Raw genomic sequence first — 17,672 nt, 5'->3', positions numbered from 1 at the left:
GGCGTGCTATACCGCAAATATCCCAAGAAGAGCGCTCTGTACAGCTAAAGCATAGATGACATTGATGTGCCCCACGTTTTTTGCAGCGAGAAATCTCATCACGTGTGTGATAGAGCTGAGCCTCTTCTTCAAGTGCGAGATGTGAGCACTCCACGAGAGATCTCTGTCGATAATGACACCCAGGAATTGATGACGTCTCATATACGAAAGGTTCACGTTGTCGATAGAAACAGGATAACAGATCATGGGCTTGCGGGTAAAAGGGACTAAGGCGCACTTCTCGGTGGAAATTGTGAGGCCTAGAGCATGGAGGTACGTCGACGTTATTCTCGCTGCTTTTTGGAGCCGTGCGCGCACCTGGAGTCGTGTCACTGCTGAAGCCCAGATACATATATCATCAGCGTATGTAGATATATTGACTGATCGAGGTAGGCTTTTTACAAGGCCAATGATCGTGAGGTTAAACAGCGTAGGGCTGAGAACCTGGCCTTGTGGAACGCCCCGAGTGGTGTAATGATCAATGGTGCGGCCTTCCGCAGTGAGCCGAAGAAGGATCTCCTCTGCAGGTAGCTACGAATCCATCAAAACATTTCTCCACCGATTCCAATGTTCACCAAGGCATCTAGGATGGCATCGTGAGTTACGTTGTCGTATGCACCTTTCACATCGAGGAACATTGCAACCGAGATGCGCTTGAGGTATTTCTGTTGTTGCACAGAGGTTACGAGGTCAATGACATTATCAATAGAAGAGCGGCCTCTTCGAAAACCAGCCATGGCCTCTGGGTATATATTATAGCGTTCAAGGTACCACTCGAGACGTGTCAGAACCATTCTTTCCATTATTTTTCCTACGCAGCTGGAGAGTGCAATGGGTCGATATGATGCCAGATCAAGCGGCGACTTTCCTAGTTCGAGGATTGGTACCAAGCGGCTGGATTTCCACCTTTCTGGAACGACGCCATCGTTGCATGACTGGTTGTAGCATTTTAGTAGCTGGTCTCGGCCGCGTCTTCCAAGATGGCGCAAAGCAGCGTATGCAATACCGTACGGTCCAGGTAATGATGAACGTCTGCAGGTGGCTAGAGCTACATCCAGTTCCTCGAGTGAGAAAAGCATATTCAGTTCAGAAACTCGTGCTACAGGAACATCCCCGAGGACTTCGTCACTCATGGTAACCACATTGCCCGCAATCTTTACGCAGAAGTCTTCAGCAACCTCAACCTGCAGGCGGCCTTGATAGAGAGCCAATGTGCTGAATGGACGTTGTTGTGGAGTCGAGCCAAGGCCACGCACCTTCCTCCATATATGAGACATAGGCTTGCAGGGATCGAGTGATTCACAAAATTTCTTCCACCGTTGGTCCTCTAGCTTGTCCATTTGACGTTGGATTTTCTTTTGTAGACGTCGAGCGTCTCTGAGGTCATGAGTCGAATTAGTGCGCCTGTACCTCCTCTCCGCCCGCCTACGAATCGTTCGTAGTCGTTCAAGTTCTATATCAAAATCTGTACGCTTTGATGTGTATTTAAAGGCGCACGTAACCTCTTCCATCACAATTTTCTTTACCTCCTCGAGGCCGCACGCGATTTTATCGCATCCCTCTTCCACCTTTGCCTTGTACATTGTCCAATTAACTCTTCTGTTAGTTGATGAGGAGGAAGTTGCAAAACCTGTGACCTTCAGATACGTTGGAATATGATCACTGCCGTGAGTCTCAATATCAGTGAACCATCACACTTGTTTGGTGAATTGCCGTGACACCAATGCAAGATCCAAGCAACTAGCAACACACAATAGTACCAAGGACATATTGCAATCACCGTGTTTTCTATTCTGCTGAGTTTATAGTTTAAATTGTGAGCCATTAGGGAGATATATTGTATAGTGGCGACAGTTGAGTATGATACAGATAACACAAAGATAGGACACTTGCGCAATGTGCACTTTTCATGCATACTTACTGGAGCGCCAGAGGGGGAACCCTGAAATTGTAATAGGACGACAATAAACAACGATTATTGAACACCAGGATGAACTCTTCACTGAAACCTCATCCAATGAAAAGTTCTTTTAACGGCAGTTTTAATTGCGAGTTAACTGATTATATACAAAGAGACACTGTGCGTAGAAACACACAATCGAGCAAAGCACATTCTGCAATCACTCTTTTTTCTGTTGTGCTGAGTGTAGAGTTTCAATTGTGTGCCATTTAGGAGGTAAACCATTTCGTGTTGACAATAGAGTATGATATAAATAGCACAAGAATAACACACTTGAGCAATTGGGCACTGTTTGTGCATACTTACTGGAGCTCCTGAGGGCGAACCCTGAAACTGAAAAATAATGAATATAAACAACAAATAATGCACACCAGAACATACTCTCTAATAAAGCCAATTCAAAGAACTATTAAACTGCAGTTTGAAATATGAATGAACCGATAGTATGCAAATAGAGACTGAGCGTTAGCAGCCTCTGTTTGGTGGCGTACTGTATACGATAAGATGGTTTACCATTCAATAGTGAATGCCATGAAATTTTTGTTATATCTATCACGATGAATTCGTCTCTTCATGAAAAGAAACGACGTTATCAATTCGCACTTGTTACGAAGTCTCTGCCGCAACATTTCAGCTGCTCATTTGCGCTTAAATTCTCCACCTGAACAAAACTTTTGTGCTGAAGTAAAACTAAATATGAACTTTTAATTTGAAGTCCTTCCTAAATGTGAAGTATTCCACGTTCACACATAACCTGTGCAAGCAGTTCAGTCCAGATCATATTCATAATCTACAATCCTACTCACAGCATCACCGTAATGAATTATTGTTTGCAACTTCCGCGTCTCACAATTACCTGCATGTTTTCTCCACTGTCTCTCATTCAGAAAGTAAAATGCTCTTCCACCCTGGGTCACCTTTTTCTTTCTCGAACACGGTCATTTAGAATACATTGGGCGGGCTGACATGTTTTTGAATAAAGTTCAAGCTCATCAAAATATTTAAATAAGAAAAACAATAGTAGAGGTTAAATATTTTTCATCAAGAAGTTGAAAATGCCTGCCAAGCCAGTTATACAAAATTTTGAAAAGTACCGAAGGGGTTCAGAAAGGAGAAAAAGCTGAGACGCAGCAACATTTGCTTTTTTACCTCAGAAAACATTCTGACAAGTTTGAAGTATCGCACACCAGCAGCCTTATTGAATCGATGAATAATGAAGATAAAAAAATAAAACAATTGAGCAACAAAGTTACGAGCTCTATTGCGACGCAGTTTTACTGAAAGTGAAATTAGAAACACAAACTAAGTTTAGTAAAAGTTTCAACGTCAAATTTCGGAGAATTGGATGTGTACAAGAAACTCCGACGTACGCTAATGTTTTTCTGAAAAAAAATGGACAATTATTCTTGAAGTTCGAAAATTTCTGAAGGCACGGAATATCGGTTAACAGATAGAAAAGTGCTGAACAAAACTTCATACGTAAGTGGAATGGTGCTGCAAGATTTTTTTGTTCCAGAGAGAAGCAGGGTATAAATGACTGAGTAAATGGTCGTGCAAATTGTGAGAACATTATTACCTTGCAGGGAGGACCTGCTGGAGTTTAACGTTGCGGTAAGGCTTGAATGCACGAACACATATGCACAGAGGAGCATAAGTACATAATTAGAGAACACCTGCGTGTATACGTATTAGAAAATTGAAGCCTGTTGTTATAGACCGACGCCTACTTTGCAAAATTTTTAACCCACTGCGGTGTTCAATTGGTTACGGTGCTCGGCTACTGATTCAATATTGGCAGGTTTCACCAAGGCCGCGAAAGTTATTTTTCAGTAGAGACAAAATGCTAAAGGCTTGTGTAATGAGCAGTAGCCAATTCTGAGGTCATATATACGGACTCCTGGGTATATTAGAAAGCTCAGAAGCCCTTGCATTTCGTACAAGATGCATTCTGCATAAAAGAGCGCAATGGTGAATCAACGTCGTAAAGGTCTGGCACTGCGCTATCACATAACTGACTCGTACCACCACTTCGTTGAGGGCGTGGTAGTCGGTCTGCAGTTATCTGAAAGTTCTGGGACCATGTCTAGCAATGATAACTACACAGCAGGAAAAAATTCCTTCAGAACGGCAGTTTCAAAACAGAAACAATAGCTTCAGGTACAATATAATTGGGTGCTGCATCACTGTTTAGCAGGACTGAGCACAAAGTATTCCAGACCACGGATATCAAAATAGATTGACTTCAAGCATAAACTACATAAATTGGGGCGCAATTCCCTTAGACGTAAAGGCATAATATGAAAAAACCTTCCGAAAAGTATTCAGGAAGTGGTTCTTGCCTTGAGAGTAAATGACTTCGTTAGGCAGTAGACGAGTATGTTTGCTCCGCTATTTCACCGTCAGTGACGCTAATAATTTACCACATGTGCCAGTGCTTAGACGTCGTGAATATTTCACCACTGCCATCCCGTCACAGACCTAGGTAGATCATCGTTGCTTAGAATAAAAAAAGTGCTTCCCTTTCCCATTAAAAGACATCAGCTCACTTCTGCAAAAATGTAACGCGTTAGCTGAGTGCTGTACTGTACCGCGACAAAGCCCATACATTGCAAAATGTCTTTCACTATTTTGAAAAAATAAATTTTGCAAATGTGGTTCGTCGAAGAAAAACGTATACTTTTCAGTATATCTAAGATGGTGTCCCATTACTCTGGTATGATAGTACTGCCAATCCCTGCTGTTAGGCGTGACCTCTTCAGTGTGCTTTAATGAATTGATTCATGATGGAATAATTGGAAGCGCAAACCAACGGGACACAAGAGGAGAGACAAACAAGCGCTTCTTTTGTGACCCGTTGGTTTGCGATTCCAATTATTCCATCATGAATTTGTACCAACTAGCCCGCCTGTCAACCCTACTCTAATGAACTGGGCTGAATACCTACGCCATGGTCACGCAAGAAATAGTGTTGGTCTTATGAACTGGGTGATTTGGCAAAGGGTCAAGCAGGTGCGTCAAGTCACCAAACATGAAGAGATGTGAAAAGTTAGCAATCCCACATGTTTCATTTCATTCATTTCAACGCCGCAAAATTGATCTCTCGCGCTAGGATTCAACGTACACAGCAACTGAAGCACAATTTATTCGTCGTCACCAACAGGTAAAGGCTTGTCCTAAGTTCATTTCTTCTCTTGCTCTAACATGAATGAGGTATGGGCTATTGATTCTCCAAACTGCGGCTCCTTGCTCCATTCTACAATGTTGTCGAACTGATCTGCATCCTGCTGATCACTGTTCTCATCAATGCGTCTCTACTAGAGACTTCAAGTTTTGTGAGCATGAGTTGTAGTCGTTCTATACATGTACACATATTACGATACGGAATTTCCGGTTCAACTGTTTGTTCATCTGGTTTTGAAAGCGAAGCGTTTCATAGTGAACTTCGAAGACTTTCAGCGTATCTATCTATCTATCTATCTATCTATCTATCTATCTATCTATCTATCTATCTATCTATCTATCTATCTATCTATCTATCTATCTATCTATCTATCTATCTATCTATCTATCTATCCGCCGATGACTTTTAGCTGTCCTTGCCGTTTCGATAATGGTATCAATACCAAACTTTGTATGGCAAAACATGAATGTATGGCTAGCATAGGTGACTAGTCTTAACATAAGTATCATGACATGTATGTCATGATGTCAGGGCTTACACTTCATTGTCTTGCTGCTCGTGGTGTCTTGCTGGTATGGTGTGACATGACTACATGCAGAATACAAGTGACAAACCCCGACATGAAAATAATGTCATGCGTGTCATGTAACAACAAGACTAGAAGCCACACTCATGATGCGCTCGCAGCCGTTTGGTAGCTTCCTATATACCAAATTTGGTAATATGAGGCGTGAATGGATGACGAAGGTATATGACTGGTGCAAACATGATAATAATAACACGCGTGCCATGTAAAAACATGACAACACACCACGCTCATGATGCGCTCGCGGCCTTTCGCTACCTCCACATATACCAAATTTAATATCACGTGGCGTGAATAGATGACGAAGGTAACTGACTCGTCCAAACATGATAATCATGATATGCGTGTTACGTAAAGCATGACTACATGCTACGCTCATACCGAGCTCGCAGCCGTTTCATTAATTCTACGCATACTGAATTTGGTATTACGTGATGTGAATGGTTGACGAATAGAAATGACATTCAAACAAGATATTCATGATATGTGTGTCATGTAAAACATGGCTACAGGCTACACTAATAGCGCACTGACGCTCGTTTAGCTAGCTCAACATATACGAAAGCTGTTATTACGTGTCGTGAATAGACGACAAAGCTAAATTACACATACAAAAATGATAATCATGATTTGCGTGTCATGTAATACTTAACTACGTGCTAGACTCATAGCACACTCAGGGCCGTTTCGCTAGCTCCACATATACCGAATTTGTTATCAAGTGACGTGAATGAATGACGAAGGTAAATAACACGCCTAACCTCGATAATCAGGACAAGAAAGTTATGTACGACATATTCAGCGCTGCCTATTAACATTTTTCTGATTTTAAAGTGCAATATAAAGCATTCTCTGTCGTGCATGGCATAATTATTCATACTGTACGTTAGATCTGCCAACTTTCTTATCGCTTTTTTGCGCCAGGGTCCTCCAATACTTTAAGAGCGTACTTCCGTCACAAATGTGACGTCAAAAAACACGCAAGATTAGATGGAAAAGAAAAAAAGTATGGTCATTGGGAGTGAAGCCCATGACTTCTCGGTACGCGGCAATAGTTGCCGGGCACGCTTTCTACTGCGCCATGGTCACAATTTTTTTTTTTTACAATGAACCCATCAAAAATTCAAATAATGTCCACGTAGTGGATAGTGATGAGTGGGGCGAAGCGTCTGTCCCTCCGTCCATGTGTCTGTCTTTCTGTCCATCCGGCTGTCTGAGTGTACGTCTGTCTGGTCTGCCTGCCCGTCCGTCCGTCCTTCTGCCTGGCTGTCTTTGTGTATGACAGACTGCCGGACAGACAGATTTACGCTTCAGCACCCCACTCATTATCATTCACTCGGGGGATATGCTGTGAATTTCTTATTATAACAATGCCATCAATCCCCTTCAGTTGTCAACTTTACAAAAACCACAAACGCCATCTATTGAGAAACTGTCAACACTAACCAGAAGTCGCTGCTATTACAGCATGCTATTATGAGGAAACGACCTACACCCTGAAGACTATCGCCTCCAAATATGCGCGTTGTATAACTACTGCAGTCCTCTCAGCATTTTTGATAAATTGCCATAATAAACCATGAATGTGGCATTCTCGATTAGTTCCTTCAATGCGTCGTTTGTAAGCGTCCGTCTCATAAAGCGTATTTCGTATGTGCAAATATCAACCCAAGCGTCGGTGTCACTCATATATCGGTCAAGAGCTCCGCAACCTATAGAGCAACACCCCTAATTCGTTTGAATGTACCAACTTCGCGTTCGCCACTTACTCTCGACTACAGATAAATCATTGCCGGCCATCAGATAATACGCAACGCGTCTTGCGTTTCCTCTGTTCTGACACTTACCTATGACCGCAAGAGTGTACTTTCATTATTATTGATGGATGTTAGTTTTAAGGTGGGGCTATTTGGCTAAGTGTTAACACGGATGGAACCACGTTCAGAGGTTTTATAGCTTTCAAACACAAATACACCTTACGCAAGCTATGTTATATCAATGTAAACATAAAACCATTTCTCCAAGGACACGTTTTTTTGTGTTTTACTGATTCCTAAAGCGAAGGGTTGAAGCATGTTTTTTTTTTTCCAGTTGAAGAGACGTTAACAGCTCATATCGTGTTTTCAATGCGCATATTTCGCAAACGTGTTAAAAGAAAGTCCTTCTCTATATAAGGAACAACAAAACACAAATGAAGAATGGTCATTTCCCTCCAAAAAAAGACTCAACTGAATGTTCTCAATATGTTCGCACAAGAACAATTATAGCAGCACACTCGCTGTTATAGTGGCAAGAAGTTGGCTTGATTCAGTGGTACTGTTGACATTTTTCGCCTCCACACAATAAAATATCTACAAATAAGAATATTTAGGTGTACCGAAAAGAAACTCAGCCTTGCTAACTTGTATAATCATATAAGCATACTTACTTCTCCGTTAAAACACGTAGACTTTTCCAGTAACATTCCCAGCCATATTGCGGTTAAACAAATAACATGAAAGCGAAGTTTAGTGCCCATATCTAGGCCCAAAGAGTCCGTTAAGAGAGCAAAATAAAAGGTCTTTTTACGAAACTGGCTGATCGAAGTTAGCAGCAAATAGCAAGGAATGTCACTGAGGCATCTTTTCACCTAGTGCAGTCTAACAGGCTAGAATGCAGCAGATGAGACCGACTCTTCTGCCTTCCAATATATTACCACTCTCTCCAATTTACGCATGGCAATAGCTTTCTGATCAGTTGTGCGGCTTACGCAATACGTAAATGATGGTTGTATACGCTCTTTAAATAGTGCTTTGAATATTTTCTTCCTTTCAGAGAATAAGCGGCTCCACTCAACGCAAATGTCCTGACGTTCAAGAATTGTTTCCAGATTTGTTCATGAATCATGCTCTTGAACACTCGAATAGCTTGCACATAGATGTGCGTTGGCGTTATACAAATTTGCAATAGATGACAACGACAATAGTGTAGGACTCCGGCAAATTACTGCGCTGGGCCCATGTTTGCCAACGTATCTGGAAACACTTTCGTGAAGCACACGCGGTTGCATGTTTTTCTGCTACTGCATCGTGGCTTGCAAATTTTAGTGTTTAGAAAGAAAAAAGTAGAGTAATTACACTGTCTTATTTTTTATTACTATTGAAACACACGGACACTTCTTGTGGCAAGATAGGATTTTTTTTAAAAGCAGCCATGATATATAGTAAAAAACTTGACGTTCAAAATGAATATACTCTCGGTTATGGTCTGGGACCTTCATGGTATCAGTAATACCTGAGAAAACTTCTTGAAAATGAAGGGTGCAGCCTAGAAAAAGTGACATCATCAGGAGCTCAGATGCTTCAAGGTTCTTCGTAATATCACACATTTCTTAGTCATTGTGCTAAGTGGCACAATCATTTATTAAAACCTTCACACACTTACTTAGCCACTCATTATGTGCTCTTCCGAACACAATGTATTTCCTTGTTACCTGGAAAACTATTTTATGTTCACCCTAATCTGAGCTCCCTTTACGCCAGTCATCTGGAAATGTTTCTCAATGTAGTTCGCCTTGCATGTGGAGACGTATCTACGCTTTCACACATCCTCTATGCGTGTAAAACAATGCAAACTAACACCCATACTACTTCGGTCTTATGGAATATGACCACCCGCTACTCTTTCCTGTCGGACCAACTCTGGGTCGTCCAGCACCCTTCAGATCGGCAAACAGGCATGTCCCGACGGTCTCGACGTAGGACACCAATAAATCTGCACCTACGCACGCACCCACGTTAGCAGGCTCCGTGAATGTGACATCACGCAGTCCTGATTGATTGATATGCCGGTTTAACGAATCAGAGCCACCATATGCTTATGAAAGAGACCATAGAAAAGGGCTCCGGAAATTCCAACCACCTGGAGTTTTTATAAACTACAGTTTTCCTTGGGGACCTTTGACGCAAAAAATTTGGTCTGTCCGTCTGTCTGTACGTTTGTCTGTTTGTCTGTACATAACGGCCGCTAAACGGCACTAAACTGACCAAACGATACTCCAAACGGCCAACCCCATCCGGAGCACCCACCAATATTGCTCAAGGCTCAACGTTCAATATGATGCAATTGTCAATTAAAAAGCAATAATTGCGCATATCTGAAGCACCGTAAGAACACGTCAATAATAATCATGTGTACTTTTTACAAGAAAAGGCACACATTACTTATTTTAAGGATTGTAGCCTTTGCAACAAAGCGCTGGCCATGCAGTGCTTGCACGAAACGGCAGGTGTTTCCAACACTTCGCTATGACGACACGGTAGAAACACCAACTTGTCACCTTGTGTTCTACACGTTATCACCTCAGAGACGGGCGCACACGGCGTGCGCCCAGTTTTCTAGGATAACGGCAACATAGCGCTAATGTGTCATGTGTGGCGTGACTTGATGCGCTCGTTCGCCTCCGCTGCACGCTCGAGGCAATCTAACGCAGCGCCTTCGGAATACCATTCACCAATTCTGTTGTGCAGAACATCAAATAAACGTTTTCTTCACTCCCTCCAGACGCAATATTATCGTCTTTCGACGATATTTGCGGTGTAACATGCAGATAAGGGACCAATGTTTAACGTGCCCTCAAATCTGAACCCACGGGCTTACAGTAATTCCGCCTTCATTACAGTAATTCCGCCGTGACCTGCGGGTCAGCAGCCTAGTATCTAAGCCACTAGACCACCGTAGTCAGGTTGCAGCGCAAGCGTGGTGAAATAACCTAACTGCTTCATCATTCGGAGAATTGAAATAACCTAACTGCTTCATCATTCGGAGAAGCTAAACCCTGTGGGTGGTTCCTCCATTTTATAGGCCTTGAAGGTGAGTTGTTTTGAAGTACCATTGAGTTTTTTTTATATAAAACTCGGTAAGGCTGGAACACATCAATCACACAACCAAACTTTTTCTCTAATATAATAGATTGCTGAAAATTCAGTAACGCCTTCTAAAAGGATTTGAATATGTTATACGAGAGCACGCGCATTATTTGTCAGGGTCTCTTCAAAATAAAAAAAAAACACTTGCAAAGGCGCGCGTAAGCCTCGTGCAAGACAGTACATAATTCTTTGGCCAATTATTATCATTATTGTTATGTCGGCTTTTAAATAATAAATGCTTGGTGCCTCTACCAGCAAAAAAATGATAGTTCATTCACTAGCATATAGTGTGGTGAGATATGGAATTACAGTTTTCGCATTTTGCTCAGAACGCTGGAGAACCTGCATTGATGGTTTACTTCAGAATATTTTAAAAGTGTAGCTCACAGTAGTAAGGTATATGCCAGTACTATTTGTCAGGATTTGGGCTTTTTTAGTGTTCCAGGATTTGTTTATTGAAACAGTTGTGCTGAGATACAATTTGTGTGATGACTTCAACGTGCCGTGTAGAACGCGTTGACCCCTGACAGAAAGAAAAGCGTTTTATTGTACCTCGGTTTTTTATCAGATATGGGGAAGCATGTACAAGTGTATATATTCCAAAAATTTTCAATACACTACCTGAAGAATTTTTTTCAGCGAGTTGAAGAAAAGCAAATAAAGAAAGTACTTGCTGAGCTGTAAAATCACATGGTTTACTTGTAAGTCACGTATGCTATGGGTGCCCCCTCTGTTATTTTTTGTTTACTGCCTGTAAAAAAGCAATGGTGTCAATCATTAGTCTGTTCGTTGGCAAAAAAGCAACAATAGTTTCTGTTACCTTGAATCTACATCGCTAAATTTGGCTCTGCCGGGCCTTGTCGCACTAGTCTTTGGGACTTAAACAGGCCCGTTTCTTTCTATTTCTTATGGATGTCTACAATAAAGTATTATTATTATTATTATTATTATTATTATTATTATTATTATTATTATTATTATTATTATAGGTCGTGCTTATATCACAAAGTGGTGATAGCTCTGTACATACAGCAGGGTGTACTCTTCAGTATCATTGCTAATCGCACCCTCAGTATTTCATGCAAGAGTTATTGACAGAATACCGAAAGGTATTCAACTATAGAAGTGAATTGGTGGTCACATGAGCTTGTATATATATATATATATATATATATATATATATATATATATATATATATATATATATATATATATATATATATATATATATATATGTATATATATATATATATATATATATATATATATATACATATATATATATATATATATATATATATATATATATATATATATATATATCATGGAATTACATACATTAGGCGATAGTGCTGCACGCGAGTATACGTCTCAGATGTGGTAAATGTGGTGGTACAGGTGCCGTAAAGAAGATATGAGTAGGCTTAGAAATTGTGGTAGCAACAGCCTCACTGTAAAATTTGCTAAGTGCATTCACTTTTGAATATGTATATTTTTGCGCAAAAGTCACTAGTGTGTATTTGAAGCGTTATTTTAAAGTTTTGAACGTCTACATTTTGGGCCGTTCCCATTACAGAAAATGTAGACTGTTAGTGATGTATTGTTGTTTTTATTTCAAATAGCACCCGCAAAATCTCAAGACCTTGCTAAGTTGTTGCATATTTTAGTCTCGTTAAAATTTTAACATATTCCCGCCGTGGTGGTCTAGTGGCTAAGGTGCTGGGCTGCTGACCCGCCGGTCGCAGGTTTGAATCCCGGCTGCAGCGGCTGCATTCCCGAATGAGGCGGAAATGTTGTAGGCCCGTGTTCTCAAATTTGGGTGCAAGTTAAAGAACTCCAGGTGGTAGAAATTTCCGGAGCCCTCCACTACAGCATCTCTCATAATCATATGGTGGTTTTGGGACGTTAAACCTCACAAATCAATCAAATCAAGCTTTTAACAAACTCAACAAGTCACATATTTTTGCATAATAAAAAAAAACACTTGAGCTGCGCCGAAACCGCAGAACAGTCACAGCGAATGCCAAAAAAGCACCTTTCCAGAGCCTTTGCTAAACATTTTTTTGGTAACTGCTACAGGAACACTTTCGCCGTACACACTATGTCATATACATTATTTTTTGTGTAGTGAGTCAGCATTCACTGTCAACCTCATTTTTGGAGAAGCGTGGTATGCGCTACACAATTGCGATGACTTTGTTCATTTTTTATGCAGTGGCTGAGGGCGACGAAAAATTATGCCTGAAGTGGGTATGTGCCGCAGTGGGTAGGTGATCAACAACAAGCTTTTGTATTAGTATGAAGGACTGCACAGCCCACTCGTTACAGAATTCGCATTGCGTGACGCCTGCTTGTCTCTTTCGTGTTCTAAGACGCGTTATTTCTCCTGTTACTATATTTTTCCCTGACATCAAGCCTGCCTAAGACGAGCTTGTAAATGAGTTCCAAGCGCTGGCGTGACTGAATTTTATAATGTATGGTTTTCCGTGGTGCCGAATCAGCGTGTATGCTTTTAGTGATGCATCTCGGCGCCCCACTTTGTTGCGAAAATTTGCTTCATTTTGGAACATGACCCTAACATTGTACTCATGGGCGATTTCACCTTCGTCTGTAATCCACCCGATCGTACCTGGCTTAGTCACAATGACAGAAGCATTGAAGTGCTGTCGCTTACAGTTGAAAATGCGGGACTAGTTGATATAAGAACGTTCAATAACCTGCCCTCGTATGCAGATGCACAAGGCAGTAAACATATGCGCCTTCATCGCATTTACTTTTCAGCACCCCTTATTTCTCCTAACGCTCCATACAAAGCAGAGTCGATTTCATAATCAGTTAACTGCAATGTTGTGGGGTAGATAGTCAGCAACATTCGATCACATTTCAGACTACAGTGGGCACTTTGCAAACTCAACTCCTCAATCGGGAGCGACCAGGAATCTCTGCATGCGTCTACTTAGCTTTGAGGAATTGTTTGCCGGCTGACATGCCTTTGTGCACCTCTTGAAAATTTTCGAAGTATGAAGTTCGGGTAAAAGCTATAGAAGTTGAATCTGCGAGAGGCTTTTACATAAAAAAAAACGCAAGGCTTGCGTGGAAGGCGCCACACAGTCACAGCATAAGCTAGAAGAGCGGCCTTTTAGAGCCTTTCTAAACGCTTATCGGGTAACTGTTGCGAGCACACTTGCTTGATACCCACTAGGCATTATTACAAAAAAACTTTAGGCTGTAGGGCGGCAGTCGCTACGTTATTTTTTGGCATATTTCTGAGCGTGGTATCCGCTAAACACTTGCAAGGAATTTGGTGCCAATTGTTCACTCACTGGCTGACGATAATGACTAATAATGGCTGAAGTTGGTACATGCAACAGTTATTAGGTGAACAAAACAAGCTTTTGTAGCGGCTCGGAGCATTGGACGGTCCAGTCGGTACGCTATACGCATTGTGAAATGACTCGTCGTTTTTTCGCTATTCTAAAACGCTTTATAGGTTGTATTAACGCGGTTACTTTCCAGACATCAAGCCCGCTTAAGGCATCTTTGCCAACAAGTCCCGAGCACCAGCGTGACTCAGTGGTATAATACTGGGCGGGCGCAGAGTGGACCCGGGTCCGAGTTCCGCTGTGTCATTGGTACTAGTTTTTTTTTCTACTTTCGCAGGATGTGGTTACGGACCCCGGCGGTGGTGGCGGTGGTGGGCAACTATCACACCGCATGTGACCCGAGCTTTTATTTCTTACCAGCTTTCGCCGTAAAATAAGGAACAGTAGATGCTAAAGCAAAATCTTCAAAACCTATATGAATTTAAGGGTGGAGCCTCTGGTCGTTGTTCACACGATATTGCTAATGCCAAAAACGCACTCCAGAGGTAAGGCGCTTTACGTTACATAAGTGCCCGTCATCAATGCCACAGTACTGGTATTTTTTATTCAGAGGAGCCAGCACGTAAAGCCTTATTCGATGACTATTGCAATGCCTAAATAAATTTTAAAGCATATCTTTACTCGGGAGGATTACCGACTAGTGCTTCCAGTGAAATTATGTAAGAGTTTGAAACCTATTACAAAGAATTCTAGAGCACCTCTTTTAAAATGAAAAATCAAGATATTATGACGAAGTTCCTGTCATTTGTGACTCATCTAACTGACGAGCATTGTGAATGTATTAATGGACCAATCATTATACAAGAATTCAAACATGTCATTCAACACTTACCATTCTCAAAAACACCAGGACCTGATGGAATGTCAGGTGACTTTTACGAAACACGTGAATAATTGCTGTGCCCTGCACTGTTCGACATTTTCACGCTGAGTTTCGATCTGCAGATGTTTCTTGAATGTTTTACTAAAAACCACACTGTTCTAACTCCAAAGTACTCAGATTGAGAAAAACGTTGTCACGTCGATAACTAAAGACCAACTACGTTGTGCAACGTTGATTAGAAGCTTTTTGCAAAGATACTTTTCAACAGACTTCCATTTCAATGTCAATACTTATTGGTGGCCATCAGACCTGCGTTCTAAAAGGTCGCTCACTAAAGTCTATCTTACCTATTGCTTACACAGTATTGGAACATTGTTCACACTCATATGAACAACTAGTCTACAAGCAGACTTAGCGAGGGCCTTTAAATGGGTCCGCCATTCTTTTATGTATTCTCTTCACGAACATACAGACGTTATCTTCACTATATTGAAAGCTGTGAAGCTATGCTACAATAAATATTCAACCCGTTTATTGTTAATGCGTTAATTGGTAATGACATTTTACTTTTAACTCTGAGCAACTGTGCTCAAGAGTAATTTGTCAACACTAGTAACGTCCGCGTCCGAGGTTTATATGCCTGTAACAAATATTTCAAGTATTGGCGTATGCTGATGACCTAGCGCTCTTTTGTACTGTTCTTTCTAGTATAAAAATGGCCGTGCCATTGATCAGAGAACTTGGAAAAAATTCGAAGGGACGAATAAACTTTGCTATAAGTTTACGACTGTGGTTTGGCGTAAGGACTTACAGACCAACTCATTTCAAGGGTACAGAGTGGTATTGTATTCCACCAAAATACCCAGGCATTCCACTAAATACATATCGGTCAAATGCACATTATAGGAATTGATTAATATGTGGGGTTTAGCGTCACAAAACCACCATATGGTTATGAGAGACGCCGTAGTGGTGGGCTCCGGAAATATCGACCACCTGGCGTTCTTTAACCTGCGCCCAAATCTGAACGCATAGGCCTACAACATTTCCGCCTCAATCGGAAATGCAGCCAACGCAGGCGGGATTCGATCCCGCGACCTGCGGGTCAGCAGCCTAGTACCTTAGCCACTAGACCACCGCGGCGGGGCACATTATAGGAATAAACGTGTACCCAATCGGAAGAGCTATGCCCAGAAGTTTATTCCTTATAACCTCTCTATATTTTAAGATCATGATCTTAATTTGCTGTTCAAGAGTATACATAGAGAAATTAAATCGTATATTTGCTACCTTTATTTGACCATCAACCTATTTGCGACCTGTTTGCGCCAATCTAGACCTGTTTGCGCTGGTGGTCTTGAGTTGGTACACCTCTTCATTAGACAACTGGTGTGGTGTTTTTTTCCTATTCTCGTGACTGTGCTAATGCACTGCTTCGGACATTCTTGCAAGCAAACTTCGCTCATGTTTAACCAAGTTTAGTGGTATCTACTAACTTTGCATCGCCTCAATATCTGCAAAGTGCATGCGCGAAGTATGCGAATCAGTGCGTTTTGTGACAGCCAGATTCTTCATTAAATACTTGTCCTCTAGCTCAAAAAAAAGACAAAGAACTTTATGTATTGAATGCGCTATTTCCGGCCCCACTTTACCGCTCACTATATATTGAACTTGCTGGTCTTGGCATGTTATTACGTGCAACCGAAATGCCCATTTCACCAATAACGAACACATTCTTTTGCAAAGTGCATACTGAAACAATACCCGTAAAAGCCTCAATAAACACCAAAGTCATATTTGTATCCTTCAATAACTGCTGCCTCTGTGATGTTCAAAAAATATTTGAACCTGGCTTTCTTATTTGTAAGGATGCTATCCTTTGCTGAGACGTCCCGCGAAGGGCTTTAAAAGACGACTGGAATAAATATGTCAAAGTATTCGTTACCTTGTACCCCCCAATTGCAATGATGTGCCAGTTGACATGCCGTTGTTAATGGGCATGCATTTCCTCTGGAAAACTCTCATTTTGCTGGCATGCGGAACCAATGAAATCATTGTGACGCCACTTTGTACAAATATCTCTGCAGCTAAAAGACTTCCACGACCAACTAGAGTTTCAGCCCGGCTTGCATAGCGAGTTCGTATATATGTACGTGCATGATACTATATATACAGTATCGTGCACGTACATATGGGCAGGTGTATGTATTAATATGTGAGTGTATTATATGAATATATCAATATGTATGTGTTTTTTTTTGGATATGTAATGAAAAGAGCATCGATGTCTGATTCTGTGTGTCTATGCAGCCTATTTTTTGTACTTATGTGTCACCTATTTTTGCTTTTATGCTATTTCTGTGATTCTGTTATTATGCTGCTCCTTGTATTGTGATAATTATTAATCAATGTAGCACTGTTCGCTGAACCTTTTTCGCGTAGCCAAGCCACGTCAGGCGGAAGGGCTTTTAGCTTGGCTTCGTTTTTCTGTATTCTCTCCAGAAATAAAATCTGTTCATTTCATTTAAAAAGTGCTAGTCGAATTCACCTTTAGGTATTGTTTTGTATCAAGTTATTTTTGTAATGTGTTTTGTAAATATCGCAAAGTGGTCCTATGTATGTTGTATGCTATATATACGAAAAGCGCATTTGTGGTAAACACCATGTAAGAGAAAGAAAGCATTGGCGGGCCTCTATGTTAGAATGCTGGGCTAGCATGCAGCAGACCAAAGTTGAAATCCCATTGTTTTATTAGTATTCTTATTTACTGAGTTCTTCATTATTTACTGCGAT

The 17,672-nt window shown here is 41.2% G+C and overlaps 1 protein-coding gene across 18 annotated transcripts in view; it reads right to left on the bottom strand.

Annotated features, from left to right (window-relative positions):
* The window catches only part of LOC119168047 (uncharacterized), a 249,851-nt gene that overhangs the window by 54,310 nt on the left and 177,869 nt on the right, over positions 1-17,672 (bottom strand). For 6 of the 18 annotated variants that reach the window (XM_075866361.1, XM_075866364.1, XM_075866367.1 and 3 more), the window contains one exon: positions 11,308-11,424. The exons of 1 other annotated variant lie outside the window; for it this stretch is intronic. In XM_075866361.1, coding sequence (XP_075722476.1) covers positions 11,369-11,424 — 56 coding nt within the window. In that variant the 3' untranslated portion in view covers positions 11,308-11,368. Of the gene's footprint in view, positions 1-1,960; positions 1,982-2,305; positions 2,333-11,264; positions 11,425-17,672 lie in introns of those variants that run through there. 11 more of the 18 variants (XM_075866360.1, XM_075866366.1, XM_075866356.1 and 8 more) reach the window with 9 other exon arrangements.

This window comes from Rhipicephalus microplus, chromosome 6 (genome assembly GCF_043290135.1).
Source record: "Rhipicephalus microplus isolate Deutch F79 chromosome 6, USDA_Rmic, whole genome shotgun sequence".
Classification (NCBI taxonomy): Eukaryota; Metazoa; Arthropoda; class Arachnida; order Ixodida; family Ixodidae; genus Rhipicephalus; species Rhipicephalus microplus.
This window is presented reverse-complemented; position numbering and strand designations above follow the sequence as displayed.